This window comes from Malus domestica, chromosome 03 (genome assembly GCF_042453785.1).
Source record: "Malus domestica chromosome 03, GDT2T_hap1".
Classification (NCBI taxonomy): Eukaryota; Viridiplantae; Streptophyta; class Magnoliopsida; order Rosales; family Rosaceae; genus Malus; species Malus domestica.
The window spans coordinates 7,718,279-7,744,986 of NC_091663.1; the positions used below are offsets into that span (position 1 = coordinate 7,718,279).

General features: G+C 37.1%; 2 protein-coding genes and 1 pseudogene across 2 annotated transcripts; 1 reads left to right on the forward strand and 2 right to left on the reverse strand.

Annotated features, from left to right (window-relative positions):
- The first annotated feature begins 369 nt into the window (after nt 1–369).
- LOC114823913 ((R)-mandelonitrile lyase 1-like) lies at nt 370–2,885 on the forward strand (annotated as a pseudogene).
- Nucleotides 2,886–5,286: 2,401 nt separating this feature from the next.
- On the reverse strand, nt 5,287–26,612 carry LOC103407733 (protein INVOLVED IN DE NOVO 2-like). The gene is made up of 3 exons (XM_070819517.1): nt 26,437–26,612; nt 26,128–26,285; nt 5,287–5,517 (listed from the first exon to the last, which is right to left on the reverse strand). The coding sequence occupies exons 1-3, from the start codon at nt 26,471–26,473 to the stop codon at nt 5,287–5,289; spliced, it is 426 nt and encodes a 141-aa protein (XP_070675618.1). The 5' UTR covers nt 26,474–26,612.
- LOC114823912 (strychnine-10-hydroxylase-like) lies at nt 9,833–12,152 on the reverse strand. Its single transcript, XM_029099714.2, has 2 exons — nt 11,128–12,152; nt 9,833–10,662 (listed from the first exon to the last, which is right to left on the reverse strand). Exons 1-2 carry the CDS (start codon nt 12,079–12,081, stop codon nt 10,039–10,041), a joined length of 1,578 nt encoding a protein of 525 aa, XP_028955547.1. The 5' UTR covers nt 12,082–12,152; the 3' UTR covers nt 9,833–10,038.
- Nucleotides 26,613–26,708: the final 96 nt, after the last annotated feature.

Consider the following 26,708-nt stretch of genomic DNA (forward strand, 5'->3'; position numbering starts at 1 on the left):
AATATTGTGAGAGAATGATCTCTATTTATAGAAGAGAGTTTCTAGTTTCATTCTGACATTGACACGTGTCGTGTTGTGATTGGCTTCTGATGTTAACATGTGTCACGCTATGATTGGCTTCTGATGTCGACATGTGTCGCGTTGTGATTGGCCTCCTGGTTGGAGGGAAACTCTTCTGGGTCCTTGACGGTATAACGTTAACCGGTGCTCAGTAGTTTCGGGATTGGTCAAGTATGGTACAAACAAAACTAACCCTTTATATATATATATATATATATATATATATATATATATATATATATATATATATATATATATATATATTCTATTTTCCGGATAGAAAGACGTATATCTAGCTTCGAAAACAATATGGAGAAATCAACAACTGCTGCTATATTGTTGCTCTTGTACTTTTTTGGGTTCTTCCCTCAACCAGAAGTTCACTCATTCGCCAATCCATCTGATGACCTTGGTAAATATAGTTTGAAAGTCCCATTGGTTTTTCAAAGTAACTTACATGACAAATCAGTTTGATAAAAAATAGTTCTCCTTATATATAAACTTTTTACCTCATCTCTTTTGTTCATATAATGCAGATTTTGGCTACTTGAAATTTGTACGTAACGCAACTGATCTACCATTACAAGAAGAATATGACTACATTGTTGTGGGAGGGGGCACGGCAGGGTGTCCGTTGGCAGCAACTTTATCTGCAAACTAATCCGTGCTCCTTCTAGAAAGGGGCAATATTCCATCAAATGTGTTGCGTGACAATGGGACTCTTGCAAATTTCATGCAAGAAGATGACGGTAAGACGCCGGCCCAGAGGTTCACATCAGAAGATGGTGTAGCTAATCTAAGAGGACGGATCCTAGGCGGGTCAAGTATGATCAATATTGGTTTTTACTCAAGAGCCGACGGTGAATTCTACCAGAAATCAGGAATTAAATTGGACATGAACTTAGTCAATAATTCATATGCATGGGTTGAAAACACTGTAGCATTCCGTCCGAATGTAACACACTGGCAGTCTGTTGTGAAAGATGCAATGTTAGAAGCTGGTGTTCGTCCAGACAATGGACTGACTTTGGATCACATTCTGGGAAGTAAAGTCTCGGCTACGCTCTTTGACGATCGTGGAAAAAGACATGGAGCTGTGGAACACCTAAATAAAGCACATCCGAAAAACCTGAGAGTTGCAATTCTTGCCACAGTAGAGAGGATCATTTTCTCTTCCAAAGCATCAGGTATCCAAACACATTTGATATATACAATTATAGGTCATTTAAATTTGAAGATAGTTGAGCTTCAAACGTAAAACCAATTGACAATACAGGGAGTGATCCAAGTTACTTATAAGCCTATGCAAGGTTCATCATTCCATTAATATAGCATTCATTCTCAACAAAATTTCCATAAACCAAAATTGAATCTATCATGGCTTTAAAAAGAGAGAATCTTTGATATATTTGAAGGATTTGAATCTATTTGAAGGATTTGAATCTATTCTGTTTACTTGTAAATTAAATATATGTCCAATTCTAATATCGATTTTATGTAGGTTTGTCGGCTAAAGGAATCATATACAGTGATTCTAACGGGAGGTCTCATCGGGCATTGATACGTGGTAAGGGTGAGGTTATATTGAGTGCAGATGCAATTGGAAGTTCTCAACTTCTACTACTTAGTGGTGTTGGCCCAAAATCTTACCTTTCATCTCGTAAAATCCCAGTTGTTCACCCACAACCTTACTTTGGGCAGTTTATGCGTGATAATCCTCGTAATTACATTACCATTGTGCCCCCGTTTCAAGTAGAACCTTCTACTGCACAGGTTGCTGGTATCACAAGTGATTATTACATAGAGACTTTCTCCGGCTTGCCATTTTCTACTCAGGCCTTTAGTCTTTTCCCTAGTCCAACTATTCCCATGATCATAAATTCAAGTTTCGGGCAAATTGCTGTCAAAATTCCAGGACCCTTGTCCTAAGGTTCTCTTAAGCTGCAATCATCCTATGATGTCAAAGTTGCTCCAAATGTCAAATTCAACTACTTTGCACAGGAAGCAAACCTTTTTCGTTGTGTTAGTGCCGTGAGGAAAATGGGTGATTTATTAAAAACAAACTCATTGAAACCGTATAAGGCTCAAGATTTGCTAGTTCTAGAAGGTTTCAACCTTTTTGGACCGCCCTTACCAGTGAACCAGTCAGATGATGCATCATTTGAAACATTTTGTCGAGATACAGTAGCCACATTTTGGCACTTCCATGGTGGATGCCTGGTCGGAAAGGTAGTTGATGAAGATTTGCGGGTCATGGGGATCAAGGCATTACGTGTTGTTGATGGATCTGTATTCAATTTATCACCAAGGACCAATCCTCAAGCCACTCTTATGATGTTGGGCAGGTATGCACGTTACATGTGCATTATGATGTTAGGCAGGTATGCATGTTACATGTGCATTTAAGTACACAACCACAAGAAATTACCTGTACATAATACAACTACTTGGTAAATATTTAACTAAGTCCTTAAATTGCTTATTTATTTATTTATTTGTGTAAGAATATATAGTTGTTCTTTTCCCACACCAAATTTTGTTCTTTGGGCAGGTATGTTGGCGTTCAAATGCTGGAAGAAAGATCAGAGTGACACGTTTCTTTGAGATTATATTCAATTTGCCATGCAATGGATTGAAGATTATTCAACAACCTTTAGTGTTATGGTGTTTTCACTTAAGATAAACTTAGTTAATAAGGTCATGATGTAACTCAAGACTCAAGTGGTAGGAGGGAAAGAATAATTGAAAATCAAAGCTAAAGGCACATTAGTTGTATCAGTTGTTTCTTCTTTTAGAATTGTAATTGAAAAGATAGATGCAGAGTGTATTCAACATGTATGGTGTATTTAATAAAATGTGGAGTGTGAATAAACATGTCCCACTATTCATTGTATTTCAATTTGATCCATCTAAAACTCACCCCAACTTTAAGTCATAAACATGTCCCACTATTCATTGTATTATCAATTTACCTATTTCGACTCCAACTTTGAGCTAGACGTGCTCAATTGGGTGAAATTTTTGAATTGTCCTACTTTGAAGTCCAATTGTGTTTTTCATAGGAGTCAAGGGGCTGGTTTAATTTTGGACATGGTTTGTTTTTGGGGATGGAAGTTGTGGTGCCATCCTATAAAGTTTATCATTTTTTCTCTAACAAAATGTGAGAGATTACTTACCGTACCGTGCACTCCAACAAACACTTGGGAGTAATTTTTTCAAAGTGTCAATTACGTCACCTTAAGACAACCCTAAATAATTTAGAGAACATCCACCTTACCCAAACTAATCACATAGTCCACACTCTCCACACAAATTTCACCATGTATGTACCAAAACTGTACACGTTTCAACAGGCATCTATAAAAAACTATATGTAGTTTCAACAAGTACCTACCAAAGCTGTGCATACTTCCAGTAAGCTCCAGCCTTAGAGTACGTGAGTCTCTGACAAATGAAAGGATTCAATATTTTGGCATGTATCCACTGAAATAACTTAACCATTCGGTCAAGACCTACCAAATCATTAAAGTTTCGATAGGAACCTACAAAAAACCTGAATCAAGGCTTAGGGTTTTCCAAGCATTATGACGCCGTTCAAATTGATGCGAAAAAAGAAAGAAAAAAAAATGTAGTCATATTATGCAAAATTAAGAAAAATGTAATCATACATGATGCGCAGCATCCAAACAACGATTTCAAATATTTCATTCGCAAAAAATAAGCTTTTTTTATTTTTATTTTTTATCAATGTGTGTTCCTGCAGTCCCCATCTCCCACATTGATAACAAGTGAAGATGTGTCGTGGAGCCTACCACAACACTAGGATAGTTGTTGGAGAATGAGAGTACTCAAATTTTTCCATTCCAACAATTAGTGTACTTGATTACAAAGACCCTACACTGATATGCTACTGGACAGTATTGTTGAATTATAAGCAAAAAGATTTGATCTTATTGAGAAATTGATGTCTTACTCTATGACTTTTAGGGAACAAAACAAGAGAACAATAGCCTGACAAAGGGTTTGGTCCGATTCGGTTGCCCATTTAGGTGCCAGAACCCCTCATTGATTTGAGATATTGATAAGGTGAATTCCCTGTCTATTCAATGCCAGGCATAATGAGTATAAGGACCTCAAAAAAACTGAGCTGATTAGTATTACTGAATAATCCATATGTTTAATTGTGTATTCACTTGTGCTTAATATTGCCAAGTGTAAGGCTCAAATATGTAAGGCCATGAGTGTCATGTGTAATGATCGTAGTTATTAACTAGATGAGTGGCTGAGAACAGTTTCTAGAGAGAGATCCAGCTAAAGAGTTTCTAACGGTATTATTCCCTTTTACACGACTTGTGTGGGAGTGAGAGTAACAATCAATGAGAAGAATATTTTCCCTTGTGATTTGCAGAGAGAAAGAAGCAACCATTTTCTCTTTCTTGTGCATTCATCTCTCTTCAATTCCTTCTTCTTCCAAAATATCAATTTACTAGCTATATTTCAATTTACACTAACAAGTATACACACGACATAGGCAAAAGCTTTCCTACCAAGTTGTTAGATAACAGTGTGTGGGTAGAACCTATATATGATGAGTTAATTAATAGGAAATTAAGAATATAACTATTAGTGGCACCGGTTAAACTAAATTATGATACAGGAGAAAACATGAGGAATTGATCGAAATCAAATCTACTGTCAGCATATCTATATCAGTGAAGTGATGATTGATCTTCAGAAAAACATCTCTGCGTTTGGCATGTAGGAAAACAATCAACATGAACTGCCTTAACTATGTTAGAACCGGATAATTCTGAAGAAACCATAGGGTGCTCCTAGGTGTGTGTGTGTTCACGAGAACTTCATAGAAATTAGAAAAGATGTTGTCAACTATATACTTCCGTCCAAATCCCTCCAGCTAGCCCTTCCAAAGTCAGTGATGTGAAACACGTATGGTCAAACAAAACAAGTAACAAGAGAATGTACAACCAGAATAATTTACGAAATGTTATATTGGCGAGAAAAATAAACTCAACTAAAACATGTACCAACAACCTTTGACAAAAACAAGAATTGTAGAATAACCACTTCTCCATTAACAAACTATAACATGGAACTGAACAATAGAATAACCACTTCTCCATTAACAAAAGTCCTACTATCCAACTTTTAACAAAAATTTCTACATAAAACTTCTATCACCCAAGTCAAATTGCAATATACGGACCGTCAGCTTCTTTTCCTTTTCTGGAGTTCAAACTGCTTCAGTAAAGCTGAGATACCCTCCTTCATTGAGGCCCTCCTCTTTTGCTCAAAGTTCCATAATTCTGGTATTGCGTACCTACCACTGGGATTATACTCATTCAATTCCAGCAAGGCAGTTGTCACAGCATTGTAAACATGAACACCGTACTCATCCTTTAAAATTTTCAGTTTGTCATCTTTCTCATCAATAGTTTGCTGTATGGTTAAAACAAACATAATCCAGTTACAAGGGCATGAGAAATGAGATGTACTGGAACAAATCAATTGAGTACAACAAAGTTAGAGCATGATAATGATGAGCCAAAGAAACACAATAAGGAAATGAAATAATAAAAATATAACAAAATGTCCATAAATTTTTTCCACGTGAACGCCACATCAACTTGGTTGGTTAACAGAAACACAACAGACTTGATGGAATGGGGTATTTTGAAACACAAGGCATATCATAAGGAGGGAGGGGGGAAGCTATGTGGGTGTTTTGAAACACAAGGCATAAGGAGGGAGGGAGGGAGGGAGGGGGTTGGGGATGGGGGAGCTAGACGCATATCATAACTGTAACAAAGCCTAATAAATATTCTTCCATTGATTGAATCTCCCCGCAAGAAGTTTTAATTGGGAAAGCATTCCATATTTAGATTCTTCTACCATACATACAGATTACACAGCCCCTGGTCCCAAAAGCTTAAGATGTTAGGGAATGGCTGAACAAGGGATGCCAAGCTTACACCCTCCCTCACATGCAGCATGTGGAGGTACAAACAGATGGTAGGAGAAAAATAACATAATAGTGCAGCCTGACCGTGCATCATTCACACAGCATAGAAGCAGGCATCAAGATCAAAAGTTTTGAACCCAATACCTCTTCCAAACATAACCACTGGCCCCAAAAGCTTAAGTGATGAGCGAATGGAACTGCAAGAATTATCAGGATTACAACAACAACTATCCATGTGTTGACAGAAGTAAACCCACCACTGCATTTGCCTTGACAGTAACAAAAGATGTACCTATACAGTAACAATATGACAGAATAACCCTAGATATTCAGTTACGCCTTTTAATTGGAATATGTTCAGACAAAATTTGGAATGTCAAGGTGTGTGATCGAATTTCTATTATAAATTTCAGAACAAAACTCATTTATTTCTTTTGTGTTTGCAAAGTCCTAGAAACTCAGTTCAACCATAGTTTTCTATTGGAAAGATTACTTTGTACAAGTTTGATCAACTTCGACCCAGAACACAAAAGATTACTTCGACGCAGAACACAAAAGATTACTTTGTACAAGTTTGATCAATATGAAATCTTGGGCAAGTTTCTAGAGCGTTCACTATACTGGGATACAAGCACATGGCCGTAATGTGCTGGCTTTTTGAACTTCACCTTAATAAAGTTATGTGTGTGGTGTTGTCAGAGATAGAGTTCAAAACTATAAGTTACTCTAGTATAATCTGGATCACTAACACTATGTACAGGTTCAAGTTGAGAAACACCTTTACTTATGCATAGCTTTATGATATGTTGCTTGATATATATTTTTTAAATAAAAACAAGTGGGGGATTGTTGGAGCAATTATGTTTTTATTTAAATGTTTTAAATATTTATATTTTAGTTTATTACAAACATTAAATTTAAAACATAATTTGTTATCATCCTTTGATTGTAGACAGTTTTGCATCCCATAAATCCCCATAAATATCCTTGATTTTGTACGGTTTCACACCCTCCAACGTGCATCCCATAAACATCCATGATTTCTTACGGTTTCAAACCCTCCAATGTCTATTTCTTTATATATATATAGATTATATATAGGTTAGAAAAAGTGCAGAACAAAGACGAAGTAAGAAAAGTTTTATATATATTGATTTATAAAAAGCAACATATTGGTAAGGTGTAAGTTCGAAGGTTCTTCCGATGTGCAAGGAAGAATCTTATCAGAAGAATGTTATGGGCTGTTTTATCCTGGGGACTACGTGGTGTTTGTGAACTGCTTGCACACTTTGGGCAGAGCCGCGAAACGTCTTAAAGAGAGCGACTTAGTCCGCGACTCATCCCAAGAATCATTCACCACTCAAGGCTTTTACATTTTTTCGGGTAACTTCGTTCCTTTCTATTTTCAGTTTACAACAGTTCTTGCCTTTCCTATTCCATCGACCTCGTTTGTGGCTACGTCCTCGTTTATGATAATCACCACCAGAGGATGTGGCGTTTACTTCGAGGGAAGCAGCATTCACTTCTGGGAATGGTGCAGATCCAGTAGGTCGAGAATTATGGTTTTTCATCAGGAGCTCATTATTCTGTTCAGCTACCAGGAGCACAGATATCAGCTGGTTGTATTCAATGTAGCCTCGCGCTCTATACTGCTGCTGCAGGAGCACATTATTGGCATGAAATGTGCTGTAAGTCTTTTCCAGCAACATTTCCTCAGTAATGGTATCCCCACAAAGCTTCATCTGAGAGGTAATCATGAACAACGCAGAATTGTATTTTGCCACTGATTTGAAATCCTGGATTCTTAGGTGAGACCACTCATAGCGAGCTCTTGGAAGAATCATCGTTGTCTGGTGATTGTATCTGCTTCTCAAGGCCTCCCAAAGAGCTAACGGATCTTCAACCGTTAAGTATTCACTCTTTAGTGCCTCATCAAGATGGCGGCGAATAAAGATCATGGCCTTCGCCCGATCTTGAGAGGATGAGTTGCTTTCTTCCCTGATGGTATCTCCAAGATTCCCTGCTTCTAGATGGATCTTGGTATCCAGTACCCAGGTAAGGTAATTCTTCCCAGTAATGTCCAGGGCAGCATATTCAAGCTTTGCCAAGTTCGCCATTTTCTTTTTTGAAAGAAAATGAGATGTGTAAGAACTTGCAATCATATGTATTCCTGGAGGAATATAATGTTAGAACTTCTGGTTCTTACAAATTTTTCATTTTGATCTTCAGACCAAAATGATAAGCACTCGAAACTTCTGGCTCGAGATTTTCCAGATGAATGAGGAGGGCGATTGTACCGCACCACTCTCATAACATAGAATGGGTGATTATTCCACACCACTCAAGTAACAGAAAATTGAAATATGCAGAGCAAGGTGGGCGATTATACCGCACCACCTAAAATTGCAATGAAATTAAACAGCAGGTGAATTTAAATTTGCAGAGCAAGGTGGGCGATTATACCGCTCCACCTGAAAAATTTGCAGTAAAAGTAGATCTGCAGTCCAAGATAGGCGATGATACCGCACCATCTTGGATTGCAGTAAGATGAAATTTGCAGTTCAAGATGGGCGATTGTACCGCACCATCTTGGATTGCAGTAAAATAAATACTGGGTTAGTAATCAATATCCAAACCAAACAAGTAATCAAAGATGTATGTAACCGCTAGTTGGAGAACTACAATCAGGCATGGAGCAAATAGTTCGTCGCGAGGTTATACCGCGCAGTTGAGGCAGATGAAGAAGATGAACAAGAAAAACCTTAGAGGAAACATTTTTTTTTTTCGTTCGGCGGAGAGAAATGAGAGAATGATTTCCTTTTTGTTTAGTGAATGTAAATGAGACATGGTTATATTTAGAGACTCGTGCTGATAACGTGTTATAAATATGTCAAAGTTAGAGAGATAACCTTTATAGTGAGTGGAACGAAGCAGAAGTAAAATATCACACTGTAATTAAAACACAAGGAGTTGATAAATTAAGGAGGGAGGAATGGATGATATTATTGATCTGTTTGTTTTCTATCTGTTTTTCCGTATCCTTTGATTGCATTCGAGTGCTCTATTTATAGGGCAACTCAAACAACCGTATTAATTGCATATGGAAATTTACAGCATGCAACCTTTGACAAACATGATCTCCTGCATCCAAAGTCACTTTCTAATTTGCATGGTCATTGAAAACTTCTACAAATATTTTCAGTTTCTACGTGGGCATTCAATACCCACTAGTATTTTCAACAAAATAATTTGTAAGGGAGTTTGCAAATAATTATAGAGAGGAGAGAGACGGACATTGACAATCGAACCAATATATATTATATAATTATATTTGATTTGGTTTTGTATTATTGAACATACTGTGTTGTAGTCCCGATTTCCATATCGAAATTTCGGGTATTATTCAGTTTCCATTACCGAATAATTCAGGATTTTCAGGTTTTGTTTTTTTTTGAGTTTGGTTCAGATTTTTCGAATCGGATTTCTTTCCTACCCTACAAATAAAGTTAGAAATATCACATTACTTATATATAGCAAAGTGATGTAAGCAGTACACATCATTGCTATGCAAATTTTTAGTTTGATATTAAAATCTCTCTCAGTTTTTTTCAATCAATAATTAAAAAAAAAAAAACTAATCAAAAAGTTAGCTTTTCGATAATAATCGTAGATGGACTTTTTTTTTTTTTTGGTTGTCCTGTTTGTGTACTAGCGAATGGGTGGGTTCTTTTCAAACAAATTTAAAATTAAAAAAAATATATCCGAAGGCAACAGGTCCAAAAGAGAGCCTAATTGGAAATGTAATAAACACATACCATTTATTGCTTAGGGAAGGTCAATATACTCTGCGCAATATCCCTATTCCTCAAACACACATTATTGCTAGGTTTTGTATCTTACATTGTCCAATGTTTTTATTGATTTTACGATTACATAGATATATAACAACGAAAACCTCTTATTCATATCACACACATAATATTCTATGTTTTCTTCTTTTATCCATAGAATTCAGAAGATAAGTGAGGTTCGATGAGAATATTGAGTGGAGTTGCCTTAACGTTGGTCAGTCCAAAACTCTCCGTCATATCAATTGGTGCACTCGACGGGTTTGAGATTTCAAATGCATGTAGAAAACTAGCCAACGTATATTGCACCAATTGAAGGCCAAATGCCATACCAGGGCATGATCTTCTACCACTTCCAAAAGGAATAAACTGAAAATGCTGACCCTTCAGATCAACATCCTTGTGCGTGGTTAGAAATCTCTCTGGCTTGAACTCTAATGGCTCGGACCAATTTTTTGGGTCAACTTGGATCTTCCAGAGGTTTGGGATAAATCGGGTGCCCTTTCGGATATGGTAGCCAGCAATGGTGCAATCTTCCTCGAATACACGCGGCCCTGATAATGGTCCTGCTGGGTACAAACGTAACGTCTCCTTTACAATAGCTTGGATGTAGACCAAGTTGCTCAAATCTTCCTCACTCACAACTCTTTGTCCGCCTATTTTGGTGTCCAGTTCGTTTAGGGCTTTTTTCATAGCGTGAGGGTGGTTCAGCAATAACGATATTGCCCACGTCATTGTCACCATGGTGGTATCGTTACCTCCTGCAATAACAGTCTGCCAAAAAAAATATTTGCTTGATTGATTAGGGGATATCTATATTTAACATCTATACATTCTTTAGGTGACGAAAATAAAGAGACTATTTTTATAAATCACATCTTGTAAAATCAAAGAATGTGGCGGTTAATAGTTGGATTCTATTTTTAAAGGTTTAAAGAAAGAATCTAACGATCAACCGTCATATCATGTGGTCTACAGAGACAGTCTAAAAAGATAATCTATCTACCATCACCTATTGGTGAGCACTCAAATATGTTGCATGAGGCATACATAAAATTGGAAATCATATGTTTTCAAAAAAATTTCTTGTCTTATGTTTTCATTTTCTTTTTATAAACCATGCATTTAGCTTAATTAAGTATTGACACTAAAAATAAAATCTTGATGTGTTGAGTGTCTTAACTCCAGCCTTTTATGGTTAATTATTCGCCTGCAAATTAATGAATTATATGTACGTACCAAGCTTGTGGCTTTGACGATCGTATCAGCATCAAAACCGCCAAGGTCTGCACCATCAAGCACAGAAAGCATCGCATCCATGAAGTCCTGTTCTCCTTTTGCATCACCTTTTGCTCTCCTCTGCTTATGCTCTTCAAGCCACTCTGCAGCAATTGCGTGCATTTCCGTTGCACTTTTCTTCATCGCCTTCTCATATCCACCCCAATCCAACCACCGCAGATAAGGAACTGCATCACCCACCAAAAACATGCCCATATAATCAAATAACTCCTTCAATGCAGTCTGAACCTTAAGCGCTTCTTTCTTCTCATCCCCAGTGGCAGCCACGGAGTACCGCTTTCCGACCACCATTTTAAGAATCACGTTCAGCATCATGTCCCCAAGCCATGGTTTCAGGTCTACAACCACTCCATCTTTCGAGCTCTCCTTCTTTGTACTCCAAAGTTCGTATAAATCTTTCAAGAAAGCAGTCACTTCATATGCTCGAATGTGCTTGAGCAGCTCAACCTTCCGGACTGAGAGCAACTCCAAGGAGACTAGCTTGCGAATTTCTCGCCAATAGGGTCCAGATGGTCCGAACCCAAACATGGCGTAGTCGTAGCTAACGTGGTCTACAACCACCATCTTTGGGCGGGAGAGTGAGCTCACGTCTTTGGTTGTGTAGCATTCTTTTGCGATCTCACTGCTGCTTATCACCAAAGCCGGATGGACGCCAAGGCGGATAGTAAAAATGGGTCCGTACTTGTCCGCCATGGCTCCCAAAGTTCTGTGAGGAGGTATGGAGTCTCCAAACAAAGGAAGGTGACCAAATATAGGCCATCCACCCTTGGCTTCAGGTAGTGATAATTTGCCCTTGTGATTTGCAGCTCTCCATCTTCGTGATAAGTAATAGAACACGATGATTACTGTGAACAAGCCAGCAGTGATAGAGTTTGCATATGGGAGAGAATCCATTTTTGCAACTCAATCATTAGAAAGCTAGAGGCAAAATGATTTTTATTGAACTGGGTAAAGGCTTAAGTTGATTTGCCTTGTCATACACACACGTATATATAGGAGTATGGGCTTTAGTATGAGATATTTTTCAGTGTGATCCGAACACAGGGTGTTACACCATGTGTCACTATATAAATAGTGAAATATGTGTGTTAAAAAGTTAATAACTTAAAAAATAAAATTCTGCACCATTTATATAGAAACATGTGGTGTACTATCCGTATTCCGATCACAATGAAAAATTTCTCGTTTCGTACATATGGTTGTTTTGAAATAGATAACTCTTTATCTTCGAGGCATGTTGAGGGGAGAAATGAAAAAAATTATGACTAACTAAAAGGTAAAAGATAGATTGTCGTTGTTTTTTTTTTGTTTTTTGAACAAAAGATATTATCTAAATTAAAGAGGTGGAGGAGTGGGCTAAGCTTCACAATAGGTTAATAATAATGTGGTTCAAATTTTCCTTTGACAATAATCAAACATAGAAACCCACATAGAATTAATTGTGTACATCAAACATGCAATAGGAATATTTTAAGCATTCGAAAAATGTAAAATCTGTAAAGTATAATTGATGAATTTGCTTATGTGGATCTTAGTTATTAAGAGAAAAAATTATGTTGGGTTCTACGTAGAACATAGTGCTGGGCATTTAAAAAAAAACCAACTAAATTGCTCGAATTGCACCCGCGGCTTGGTTTGGTTTTGTTTTTTTTTTTTGTTTTTTTATTTTCAATGGCTAAACCAAACCGCACCGATCTTAATCGGTTTGGCAATTGGTTCCCAAAATTCTTAGGGTGCGGTTAACCAAACTGACCCGCATATATTTAATTTTATTTTTTAATCATAATTAATACGTGTAATAATATAATTGGTTAGTTATTTATGAGTTACCATATTTCCACCACATGAAAACAAAACTTGGTTAGTTTAAGAGTCTCTTTAGAGAAGAACAAGGGGACCATTTAGAGAAGGCAGCAACTGCTACTTTGGTGCTCCTCTAGAGCTGCTTCATCTGTGCTTTTTTTTGAGCAATTACTCATATTGATGCTTCGTTATGTAGCTTTTGGAAGACTTTTCTCGCTTGTTAATGACGTGATTGATTACTTTTCAAAACTATACTCTCTTTACTTTTTTGAAAGAAAAAAAAACAATATTTTCTACACTAAAACCATCTCCAACCCTTGGGCTAAAACCTAAAATTTTTAGCCCAGAAGCAGTTTTTCTGCTCCAACCCTTCTAGTCTACAATTTTAGCCCTAGATTATTAAAGAATGAATTTAGGCTATTTTTTTTTTAAATTAACTTAAAAAAAATTATGTAGACTATCCTAAATTAATTTTATGAACATTTTAACCTAAAAATATTTAAAGTTCGATAAATTTTGAAAAATCACTAAATCAATACATGACACTCATGAAACATTACTGAAGAATATGAAAGTCATGATAGAGATGTATAAACTCAAAATACATGAAACACACAAGACACACAAAACTCATATGAAGCACATACAAAGGACATGATAGAGATGTATAACACACTAAACATGTGAAACACATGACACACACAAAATACATACCAAAATACATACAAAACACATGATAGAGTTTTTGGGTGAATTTGAGTTAAATAATTTTTTTTTAATTATTTTAGCCATTGGATTTAAATTTCAACCGTTAGATCTTTTTTTTACGATTCGATTTGATTACATTCGATATCAGCCGTTAGATTCAATGTATTTTAAAATTACATTTTTTAATAAAACAAAATTTGAATCTGGACCGTTGGATCAACCAACGGTCCAAATATATCAGCAGTTGGATGAACAAAAGAGTCGTTCGGCTCCTGATTGTCACGCCCCAATCCCAACATACATCCAAGATCGACACGCAACGTCACCAAATACTCGTATATCTAACGTACCTTGCCTCTTGGATATGAATAAACCACCACTCAAGGTCCAAATTGCGTAGTAATTTCCATATATTTTATGGTTACATCTAACCTTCTCGTTAGACTGCCTACGTACCCTCAACAGGAATCAAGCCATTCGTAGTTCGTCACTCACTACCCATCTACATTTACCATAGTACATTCAAGCCGAAAGATATAACATTCCTCAATCAATCATTAGAACTTGACAAGTATGGAAGTACTAGATTCAAGGCTACATAACAATCCAATATGACAATCAAGGTTTCCATTCCACCAATCATATAAGTCACTATGTTTTCAACATAATATTACAATCCAGTCATGTAACATATCAAGGATCAACCAAGCACAATATTTCTCAAGTCACATTCATTAACTAATCTAATCGTATTAATAGCAACTATATCCAACGTCATTCCACAATCCCGTCAATTAATCAATTCATGAATCAAAGATGCACGATTTTAACCTTTAACTATATTAATCAACCAATGAGATAACATACCATTTCACCAATTCAATTAGAGAACTCTGTATAATTCTCTACTTAGGTTATGAGTAATAACATGGTATATAAATTCACAAGGTCTATTGTGGGTAATTCCCATTCACTCGAATCTAGGGTTCTAGACTAATCTTATGGGAATGAGCAAAAGCAAGGATTCTGGACCACTCAACAGAATCCAACAACATAGGGTTATGAACCCCTCAACAGAAACAAAATATCAAGTATAGAATCATGCTTTATGAAATCATAATCAAGTCGCTGAAAACTGCAAATGAGTCACCTAGACATCCAACGGCTTCTCTAATTCAAACCCCAAGATTCCCAAAAACCATTGTTCATATGTACATTAAAAACTAGGCTAAAGGGACGCAGTTCGGCCGAAGCCTACATCTTGGAAGCTATCTCAATCCAACTCAATGAAACCCGAGGTGGATATGATCCCGGACCATCACTCAACGGAATCGCGGACTAGAAAGTATTCTGAACCATCTCTCAACGGAATTCGAGTGGATACGATTCCGGACCATCACTCAATGGAATCGCGGAGGGCCAACAACCATATATACAACGGCTCAAAGAAATGAGACAAGCACAAGTTACTTAATTTACAAAAGCTCAACCAAGGGAAATAAGGCACAAATACTAAATTTAGAACTAATCAACAAAGTGGAAGATGAAACCATATCGAAACAACAAATCCCCATCACCACGGGTTAACAGTCTACCACTAGTCCTCACATTTCATCACAACATGTCAATCAAACCAATCAAACCATATTTCAATATATACATGTCAAATCTCATTTCATAAACTTAAATCATTGGCTAAACATTGAAAATAACAATTCAATAGAAAACATATTTATAAGACTAAGTAATATCCACATAGGATAACAATTACGAAAACAGGGTAATCACCAATATCACATATATTAAAGTCACTCACCTGAGGTCCACACTAACGCACTCTAGCATGAAATTCAAGGCATCAAGCTCTATCACTGCCAAAAACAAAGCACAAGTCCACATTTAGATTTCTCTCAATAAATTCACATACCTAAAACTCTCATTAGTCTCCCACAATGACATTTAATGAGAATCAAACCGTCGATTAAAGGTATGGTCCATGATCTTACATCACTTGCTCCGTAAGATCCAACCACTAGATTTTCACTAGTAAGTTCCTAAGGTCCAACAACTGATAATTGGGATGATCATAAAATTGTACGACGATCCAACGATCGGATTGTCGTGAATCGTGCAAACAAGTGGTGGTCCAATTTGATCACCACACAGAACAATTGAATTTCGGGAAACTGAGCTAGACATAGGTTCATATGGTCACTAGAAGGTATTTGGTATTTAGACAACACTTGTGGACGGTCCCATGCACAGCTACACACGATGCTAGTCATGGTGAAGGGTTTGAAAACCCAAATTTTCAACATTAACTAGATGAGCTCAAATTTACGTGGTAACTAGAGCTCAACAAGGGAAACATTAATCACAACTAGACCAATGACAAATTCAAACCGGAAACCATCTAAATTCATCGGGGAAAACCGAGTTTCTAGGGTTCTAACACCCAACTCTAAAACGAATACGAAAGCACAAACCAAGCATACCAACTTGAAGATTATGAAGAGTAGATGAAGTTTCATACCTCACTCGAAGGAAATGATTGCCGGAATCACCGGAAAAATGATAAAACCGTCGGAAAACCCACGGAAATTTGCTGCCTCGAATTGGAAAAATAGATAAGAAAATGGAAAATTTAACACTACAAAGATGTAAGGCTCATCAAGAGCTTTTCATGGACACCAAGATCACCCAAAACGGAGCTCGGATAAAGGAGATACAAGCGGGTCAAGGGGTTAAAGGGTTGAAAACGCCCCAAAAACGGGTCAAAACCAGACCCCTCCTTCCTTTTTCTGAAAACTTTTCTCTTTCTAATTGGTCCCTCACTCTTTTATTAAGCTCACTTAACCTTTAACCCACATGTGGGAATTAAATAGTTCCCACAATCTATAGTTCACAACTTCAAACTTCCGTAACTATACTGTTATAATTCGGACTCACAAACGGCTTTCTCCTATACGCTCGTGACTTCGAGACCTATTCGAAAACGTTACTTGTGACCTCAAAAGGTCAATGAATTTTAAATAATTATTTTCCAAACTTCACTCTTCGTAACTAGTTTAATTAAAATCTAAATCCAAACAATTTAAAATAAATTCTCTAGAAATAATATAAAATCTCAATAATACAAAAACGTAGATTATAACAGTGAAATCCGGAAATGGGATTTCACACTAATGGTGGCCGACAGCTACCCTGACAGTGGGCCCTGTCGGGCGCTAAAGGCTTCAACCCGCGTGGGGCGTTTGAGGCACGTGGTTGGGCCGAGACTGGGCTGGGTTTTGGCGAGTCCACGTGCATCTAGGCTAAATCCTAGGTGGAATTTGGCTTTTGTTTGGGTTTTAGCTTTTAGCCCACACATTTAGGTTGGGTTGGGTTGGATTTGGGGGAGAATTAAACCTAAAATTTGGCAATTAGCCCAGGGTTGGATTTGGTCTAAAAGAAGTAGAATGAGTTTAGCCTCAAAATAAATTAACAATAATGTGGTTCAAAAATACTTTTGTCTATATTCTATCTATCTATCTATCTTTACAAAGTCAAAATATAAAAATAGTAACACATTCAAAATACTTGAAATTATGCTTTCCTTTATAAAACTCTTGAAAATGACAATTTAATTAATAATGACGTGTTGATTACTCTTCCAAAAATACTTTTCAGAAGATAGAAAAACGAGACATTGAAAATATTTAAAACTACCCTTTCCTTATCTGTTCGTTGCAACATGCAAGTAAGATGGGATTGTCTTCTGTGTGATGTGTGCATAATCTTAATATCGTTGCCCCCACTAAAATAACCTTACAAAAAAAAAACTGTACACTGGAATTGGGGGTGGTTTGGGAGTGAGGTGCTTAAAAAAAAAGCACCCATGAAAAAAAGCTGTGAGGGTTTTAGATGTTTGGTAAACTGAAAAAAAATGGCTTATTTTGGAAGCTGCTGTGAGAATAAACTGAAATCAAAGGAAAAAGCTGAAGCTGCTATTTGTAGCTTTGGAAAACTGGCTTTTTTTTCAAAGCACACAGAGCTACAGTGCTCCTTTAATGAAAAGACCCACTATCAGACTGTTTTTTTTTTTTCCAAAAGCACTTTTACAAAAAAGTTTACTAAACACTTTGCTGATTTATTTCACAGCCGCTTATTCTCACAGCACAGCCGCTTATTCTCACAACAGCTTTTTTTTCAAAGCACAGCAATACCAAACCAGCCCTTGGTCTAGCGCTTTTGATTTTTATATTGAAAACGGTCATTCTATAACCTGCTAGGGGATGACCCACTGATTGAAAACGAATTTCAAACTTATATTTCATACACGGTACGTTTTGGATTAGATTGTTAACGCGTGTGTTTCACATGATAATGGTTAAGAAAGTTGAAATGACTCTGTGAGTCTTTTCGATCTCCAAAAAGTAGACTATTGTGGCGAAGCCACCAAGTAAATTTTTTTTTTATCACACATCGATGACATACTAATCCTTTTAGTCCATTTTGTGGTGATTAAGTTTGTGTCTAAGCTTGCTTAGATTTGAGTTCTCTATCACTTATTTTTTTTGTCCTTTTTCAATCCATTTTTCCTCTCAAAATCTTCCCTCTATGGTTGTTTGGGTAGTGTGGGGTGTGGCAAGAGATGGAGCTGAATTTTTATGGTGTGGGTTGTCTAGATATAATGCGGCTTTCGTCCATGTTAAATTTACCTTTTTGAGCTTTGTGTCTTTCTTTTATGTCTCATGGTGACGTTGATGGGATTGATCATGATGCAATCGATAGCTTCATTGGTAGGTTTGTGTGCAAAGTCCTTATTGTAATGGTCACTATTTATTTATTTTGCAATTCCTCTTTGAAGTTGACGTTGCTTGTATATGTAAACAGTGCTCTTTACTAGTTTTGTTGGCAATTTTGTATGCAAAGTTTCTCATGAGGCGGATTTGAAGTGATTGAATTTTTAGTTGCCAAGATTATAGTACTTTTAGCTTTAGAGTGCTAGATGTGTTATCATGCTAGTCACACTCGAAGATCTGCCGATATGGTAACTATTAGATTGGTCAAGTTGGGTTTATTTTTTGTTTTGGAACCGTTTTGTTTGAGGATCATTCGAATTTGATCTAAGATACTCTATATGAAGTTTGTACTTTAAAAAAAAATGCTAATCAAACCATTATCGTTTTGCCTAAAAAAATTCATTTTCTCTTTAGTCTTGGTCCCACATGAGGCATTAAGACAATAATGTACTTTTGATCCCGAGCAAAATGTATACCAAAGCAGAGTTGGTGGCTCCCACCCCTTATCATCTCTTCTCAACGAAATAGCGTGGTAGGGAAAATAACATGCAGAGGATCAGAATTCATACTCATCAGTCAAATGTTGAAGTGAGGGGCATCAAGCTGATTGGTGAAAAGTGTGATATTTCTTCGACGACTACATGGCCTTATACTTATTATTTAAATTTATCCCATAATATTTTCTTGTCTATATACCATACGACATCGAGAAATATTAATGCTATTCTCTTAAAAGTACAACTCTAGATAAATTTTCTGATACTTTTTTTTTTTTTCGCATAATGATCTAAAATATTGGTACAATAATTGACGTTAAATTATGAAGTGATAAGAATTGCTTATAAAATCTCAATTTAAAAAAAAAATTCTTAGCATTTCTCGTATAATATTGGGGCATTTCAATAGAGATGCATTTTCATTGGCACGTAATGGATGTGATCCAACGTACCTGGACTACAGCGTACAGACCCTACGTCAGCAAATTTTTGTGCAAGTTACATTATCTATGTGTTTGATTTCATGTGCAGGTTAAAAATAGGCTGCTGCTCCATCTTTTTGGAATTCAAAAAGAATAAATTCAAATGAAAATTAATGAAAAGAGCTTCAAAACTTTGCGTTTTAACTAAAAACCACCTACTAACTTTATTTAATGATAAGGACAATAGAAAAAAAAAATACATAACAAAAGTTTGGTGCAACCCCTACTTACTACGCCAAGTACGCCCGTGAGGACTTTGTCAAGGCCAGCGACGACAAGGCCAGCGACGACCAAGCCCTCCATGAGCTTTTCCTCAGGGCCTACAATCACTCCCTATGGGTCCTCAACAAGGTAAATAATGGTGTATGATCCAAATGGATATGGAAGGAAAGGTTACAATGAACAAACTGAGTTCGATTTTTCTTTTTGGTCTTTTGTTGTGGTGAATGCTTCCATTGGTGTAAGCTAGAAAGATCTCACTCCCCAGTTCCCAACCCACTTTGGCCGTTATCAGTGTGGACGTAGTGACCTTGTTGTCATGTTCTACTTTCAAGTTTCTTTCTGAAACATCATTTTATTTTTTTTTGGTTTTCGACGCTTCCGTGTGAGTTTCTGGTGAACCCAATTGGGGTTTCTTGCGATTGTAGTACTCAGTGGACGAATCTACGACCGATAAGTTGAAGAAAATATGCTCCACTTAGCACGCCTGCCAAGTGTTCGATGTAATGCCTAAAAGATCACGAAGATATCCAGGCTGCAAAATGTGACTAAAGTTATAATAATGAAAAAACTTGAATTAACTGAGTCATCATCTGTGCCAATATATGTGGAATACTTTTGTCAAGTTTTCAGAAAACCTAATGCCAACATTGATAAAGGGAAGAAATAGAGATTTGTTCAGAGTTCAAATTGATTTTGCATTTAAAATGCAAGAGAGAAAGGAACGCGTGTGCATAGCCACAGTGGTTGAAAGGATATGCAACACAACATAACATCCACCATTGAAAAGGTGAGGCCCTTGAGGGCTTTGATGGTGCCCTCTTCTCCATTAGGCATGAATTCGCCATAGCCATCCGTAGCAGTCCCTTCTATGGCTACTGCATGGTTCTTGAGGCACTCCTTGTAGTAAGTTTTCATAAACAGTGTCCTAAGTTTCATAAATAGTGTAGTAAGTTTCATACACAGTGTACCGTGAGTCCGCGCGTCAGATTTTTTGTCCTTTTTATTAAAATTATGCTTGTTTCATTAAAATTTAGGATTAATCTCTGTTTACTATCCTGAAGTTTCGTGGTTTTCAATATTTAGTATATCAAGTTTTTTTCATCCTAGAGTCATACCTAAAGTGTAAATTTTGGAACAGTCTCATACATCCGTTAGTCAAACTGTTAATTCTCCCGTTAAGTGATGATGTGGTGCCCATGTGGACAATGACTGGGCGCCACGTGTCATTAAGAGATTTCACGTGGAATTATTATTATTATTATATTTTTTGAGAATGACTTAAAAAAATTCAAAAAAAAAAAGAAAATGAAAAAAGCCCGGTCTCCTCTCTCCCTCATCCCCCCGCACCTTCTCCCTCCCTTTTCTCTTCTGTAGCCCGCACCCTTTCCCTCCCTTCTCTCTTCTACAAACTGCACCACCCTCCCTTATCTCCTTCTTCCTCCCTTATCCCTCCCTTCTCTCCTCTGCACCAACCCACCAAACCCTAGTTTTATAAAATTTCATCAAATATGTCGCTAAGGGAGCCCGATTGTGGGACGCAAGCGGATTGTGAAGGGAAGTTCACTTGTAGGTCTGACCCGGCTGTCGAGGTGCTGGTAATTAATGAGCAGGTAGACATTGAAGACAAAGACGATGATGCAGAGAACAATGGCGACGATGACGAGCGCAAGGTTGAAATCACCCATCGCATTTAAAAATGAGGCTTCTATATCAAAACGCCCTTAAATTCAATAGAAAACTAATGAAAAAGACTTGAAAACTTTGAGTTTTAACAATAAGGACAAAATAAAGGGTAAAATGAATAGTACCAGGTTTGACTTTTTAATGTAAAAATGTGATTTTTCGTTAAAGTGAACAGTACCACGGGCTTTTCGTTAAAACTCCCTAAATTCAAACTAGCAATGGATATTTAAAAAGAGAAATAAAAATCCTTGAATAAAAGAATAGAGATTATTTAAAATATAAGGGAAAATTGAAATAAAGATTAATAATTTAAAAGATAATAAAAATGACGTGGAATGAACTTATGTCAACAATCACGAGAAATAGATTGTTCTTAATATTGACTATGAAAATTGGACTTAAATTAAATTAAATCCTATAATATTCAGGTTCTTCAGGTGACCCAAAAAAATGGGAATCACATGCTCAGACTCAGTCATTACATATTTTTTAGGTTTTTTTAATCCAAAATGATTCATGAAAATTGCATATAACTCCTCATTTTAGTCATTAAAATTTGAAATCAATGGAATTGGTCCCTGAGTTTGTCTACCATCAATCATTTTGGCAATTCCTTGAAAAATCTCTATTAAATAAGAATGACCAAAATACTCCTAGTTTTTATTAAATCATTTTAGCCCATTGTTTATAAATTGAGGTATATTTGTCATTTTGATCCTTATTTAACGTAATTTTGTACGGAATGACTAAAATGATTGATAGTGGACAATCTCAATGACCACTTCTATTGATTTCAAATCTTAGGGACCAAAGTGATGTGTTATGCAAATTTCAGGGACTATTTTGACTAATAAACCTATCTTTTAATGGGATCGTATGGCTGTTAGTTAACTAAAGCTTTATTCGTTTTTAACTAAAGCTTGTTGAAAATATCAGCATTGTTGACAACATTGGCTGATAATTGAATGCCCACAAATGGATTTTCAACATTGCAGACTAATGAAAATATTGGCAATAGACTTTGGAATTGTAGGAATCACATTTTCAAAGTATATGCTGTAAATTTTGAATGTACAATTAATGGGTTTGATCGGAGCTGCTCTATAAATAAAGCGCTCTATATGCCTACAAGAAGATACAGAGAGAAAGCATACAGAAAAAAAGAAATCTCTTCCTCCATCTTTTATTTGTCATTCACTTGAGCTATAGTTTCAGTGTGATATTTTACATCTGCTTCGCACCTATCTAAAAGGTTATCCCTCTAACTTTGACATATTTATAACACGTTATCAGCGCGAGTTTCTAAATATAACCATGTCTCATTTACATTCACCAAAAAGAAATCATTCTCTCATTTCTCTCCGCCGAACGAAAAAAAAAAATATTTCCTCTACGATTTTTCCTGTTCATCTTCTTCCTCTGCCTCAACTGCGCGGTATACCCTCGCGACGAACTGTTTGCTCCATGCCTGCTCGTAGTTCTCCAACTGGCGGTTACATACATCTTTGATTTACTGCAATCCAAGATGGTGCGGTACAATCGCCCATCTTGAACTGCAAATTGCATCTTACTGCAATCCAAGATGGTGCGGTATCATCGCCTATCTTGGACTGCAGATCTACTTTTACTGCAAAATTCAGGTGGAGCGGTATAATCGCCCACCTTGCTCTGCAAATTTAAATTTACCCGCTGTTTAATTTCATTGCAATTTTTAGGTGGTGTGGTATAATCGCCCACCCTGCTCTGCGTATTTCAATTTTCTTACTACTTGAGTAGTGCAGAATAATCGCCCATTTTATGTTACATTATTTCAATGAGAATGGTGCGGTACAATCACCCTTCTCATTCACACTGAAAATCTCGAGCCAAAAGTTTCGAGTGCTTATCATTTTGGCCTGAAGATCAAAATGAAAAATTTGTAAGAACCAGAAGTTCTAACATTACATTCCTCCAGGAATACATATTATTGCAAGTTCTTACACATGTCATTTTCTTTCAGAAAAGAAAATGGCGAACTTGGCAAAACTTGAATATGCTGCCCTGGACATTACCGGGAAGAATTACCTTACCTGGGTACTGGATACCAAGATCCGTCTGGAAGCATGGAATCTTGGAGATACCATCAGGGAAGAAAGCAACTCATCCTCTCAAGATCGGGCGAAGGCCATGATCTTTATTTGCCGCCATCTTGATGAGGGACTAAAGAGTGAGTACTTAACGGTTGAAGATTCGTTAGCTCTCTGGGAGGCCTTGAGAAACAGATACAATCACTAGACAACAGTAATTCTTCCAAGAGCTCGCTATGAGTGGTCTCACCTGAGAATCCAAGATTTCAAATCAGTGGCAGTGTACAATTCTGCGTTGTTCAGGATTACCTCTCAGATGAAGCTCTGTGGGGATACCATTACTGAGGAAATGTTGCTGGAAAAGACTTACAACACATTTCATGCCAATAATGTGCTCCTGCAGCAGCAGTATAGAGTGCGAGGCTACACTGAATACAACCAGCTGATATCTGTGCTCCTGGTAGTTGAACAAAATAATGAGCTCCTGATGAAAAACCATAATTCCCGACCTACTGGATCTGCACCATTCCCAGAGTGAATGCTGTTTCCCTCGAAGTGAATGCCACATCCTCTGGTGGTGATAATCATAAACGAGGACGTAGCCACAAGCGAGGTCGATGGAATAGGAAAGGCAATAACCATGGTGTTCAGTTTCACAACCAGGTTCTGAGGCATAATTCAGGCCCGAGCTTTAAAAATGTGAATTGTCACAAAGGCAAAGCTCATATGAACAATGCTCCCAGGAACATTGAAGGAGCCTGCCATAGGTGTGGTGGCAATGGGCATTGGGCACGAACTTATCGTACCCCAAAACATCTAGTAGAGTTGTATCAAGCCTCCCTCAAGGAGAAGGGTGTCAAGACCAATTTTCTCAACCAGGCTAAACCAATGGATATACCTGATCCAGTGTTTGATTTATCAGGGTAATTGGACACAACTCACCTAGATGTTTCAGACTTCATTATGGAAAGGGAAATGAAGTATACCGGTCCGACTAAATCGTTTATGTTTAATGTACTTTTATTATGCTAAACTTGTTGTGTAAAACTAATTTTTCATATTCAATAAAAGTGGCATGTAAATTTCCTGTTATAAATTGTTTGTTAACTGTGATTCCATTTACTCAGAAAGCATGGATAAAAACTGTGGTTATTCTCATAACATGAGAAATGGCAGAGATATTTGTCTTGCAGACAGTACAACCACACATACAATACTTCGTGATCGAAAGTATTTCTCAAGCTTAATGCTTTCAAGAGTAGGGGTAACAACAATATCAGGACCTTCAGATGTAATTGAAGGCTCAGGGAAAGCCCAAATTATGTTACCAAATGGAACAACATTGTCCATACAAAATGAATTGTATGCTACTCGATCTACTCGTAACTTGTTGAGTTTCAAAGACATACGTTTAAATGGATACCACATTGAAACGAAAAGTGCAAAAAATGTGGAGTATTTATGCATTACCTCCAATGATACCCAGAAGCGTATATTGGAGAAGTTGCATGGTTTTTCGAGTGGATTATATTATACATACATAAGGACAATTGAATCACATACTGTCATGAACCAGAAGTTCATTGATTCAACGGTTTACATGCTTTGGCATGACTGTCTAGGTCATCCAGGATCCACCATGATGCGTAGGATCATTACGAACTCTAATGGACATCCATTATTGAGCAGAGATATTGTTATCTCAAATGATAACCCTTGCAAGGCTTGTTCTCAAGGGAAGTTGGTAATTAGACCATCACAACTAAAGGTTGATGCTGAATCCCCATCATTTCTGCAAAGAATTCAAGGGGATATTTATGGACCTATTCAACCATCTTGTGGACCATTTCGATATTTTATGGTTTTGGTTGATGCATCCACCAGATGGTCACATGTTTGTCTCTTGTCTACTCGGAATGTAGCTTTTGTGAGACTTCTTGCTCAGATAACTAAATTACGAGCACAGTTCCCAGATTATCCCATTAAGTCAATCTGACTTGATAATGCTGGTGAATTTACGTCTCAAACCTTTGATGATTACTGCATGACATTGGGCATTGATGTTGAACACCATGTTCCTCATGTCCATACTCAAAATGGTTTAGCAGAAGCATTGATTAAGCAGCTTCAGTTAATAGCCCGCACTCTGCTTATGAAAACCAAATTGCCAGTTTCTGCATGGGGACATGTCATCCTACATGTTGCATCATTAGTTCGATTGAGACCTATAGCTAACCACCAATACTTCTCAATACAACTCGTGTTTGGACGTCGGCCAAACATTTCACATTTACGAGTTTTTGGTTGTGCTGTTTATGTGCCTATTGCACCCCCGCAACGCACTAAAATGGGACCTCAGCGTAGACTGGGAATTTATGTGGGGTTTGATTCACCATCTATCATTAGATATTTGGAACCCTTGACAGGTGATATGTTGGAAAGATTACTTTGTAAAGATTACTTTTGTGTTTGCAAGGTGTGTGATCAACTTCGACGCAGAACGAAGCCGGGGAGGAGTATATATAGATCCCTTTTATTTTCATTGAACATCAAAAAGCACTCCTAGAATTCTAGAACAAGTGTGACGAATCCCAAAGGCAATGCACTAACTTAAAATTCAGATCACATTGAAACTGACACGAAAATGCACCATATGCAAAACCAAAGTTAAGTTGAGAGAACAATAAGAATATACCATTTGTTGCAGGCGAACCTGCCGCTGCTCGTTTTCTCTGCTGTGATTTTTCTTAAGATCTTTCCACTGAGCTTCAAATTTCAACAGGGCCCTGCCCTGCTCTAAGAACGACTTCTCAAGGTGGTACCTCAATTCCTGAAAGTTTTGATGCAATTTTGCTATTTAACAGCATAAAAAAAGAACAAAAATAAATCTAGTAAGCTACTACAGGCCAATCAAATTGTAACAAAAAGAAATGAAATTTAAAACATGCAGCCATTATCAAAGGCAAATGGAAACATGGGTATCTAATAAAAACTCAAAACTCACCAATTGCATTATCCAATTCCTCTAAGCAGTTGGCCATTTCAGAACTCCAGCACAAAAAACCCACCTGGGTTTTGTGCTTTTCTGGCAGATTAAGCTTGTGGGGAATCTGGGGATCTCTGAAACCGCAATTTTCTGGGAATTAGAAGATCCCACATGCAAAAAAAAGTGCTTTTGACAATTGGGCAGAAAGCAAAAGCAGATTGAAAAAAGAAGCAGAATTTACAGTCAACTATGTGACTGATGGAAATTGAGGGCGGTGAGGTGAAGGGGGC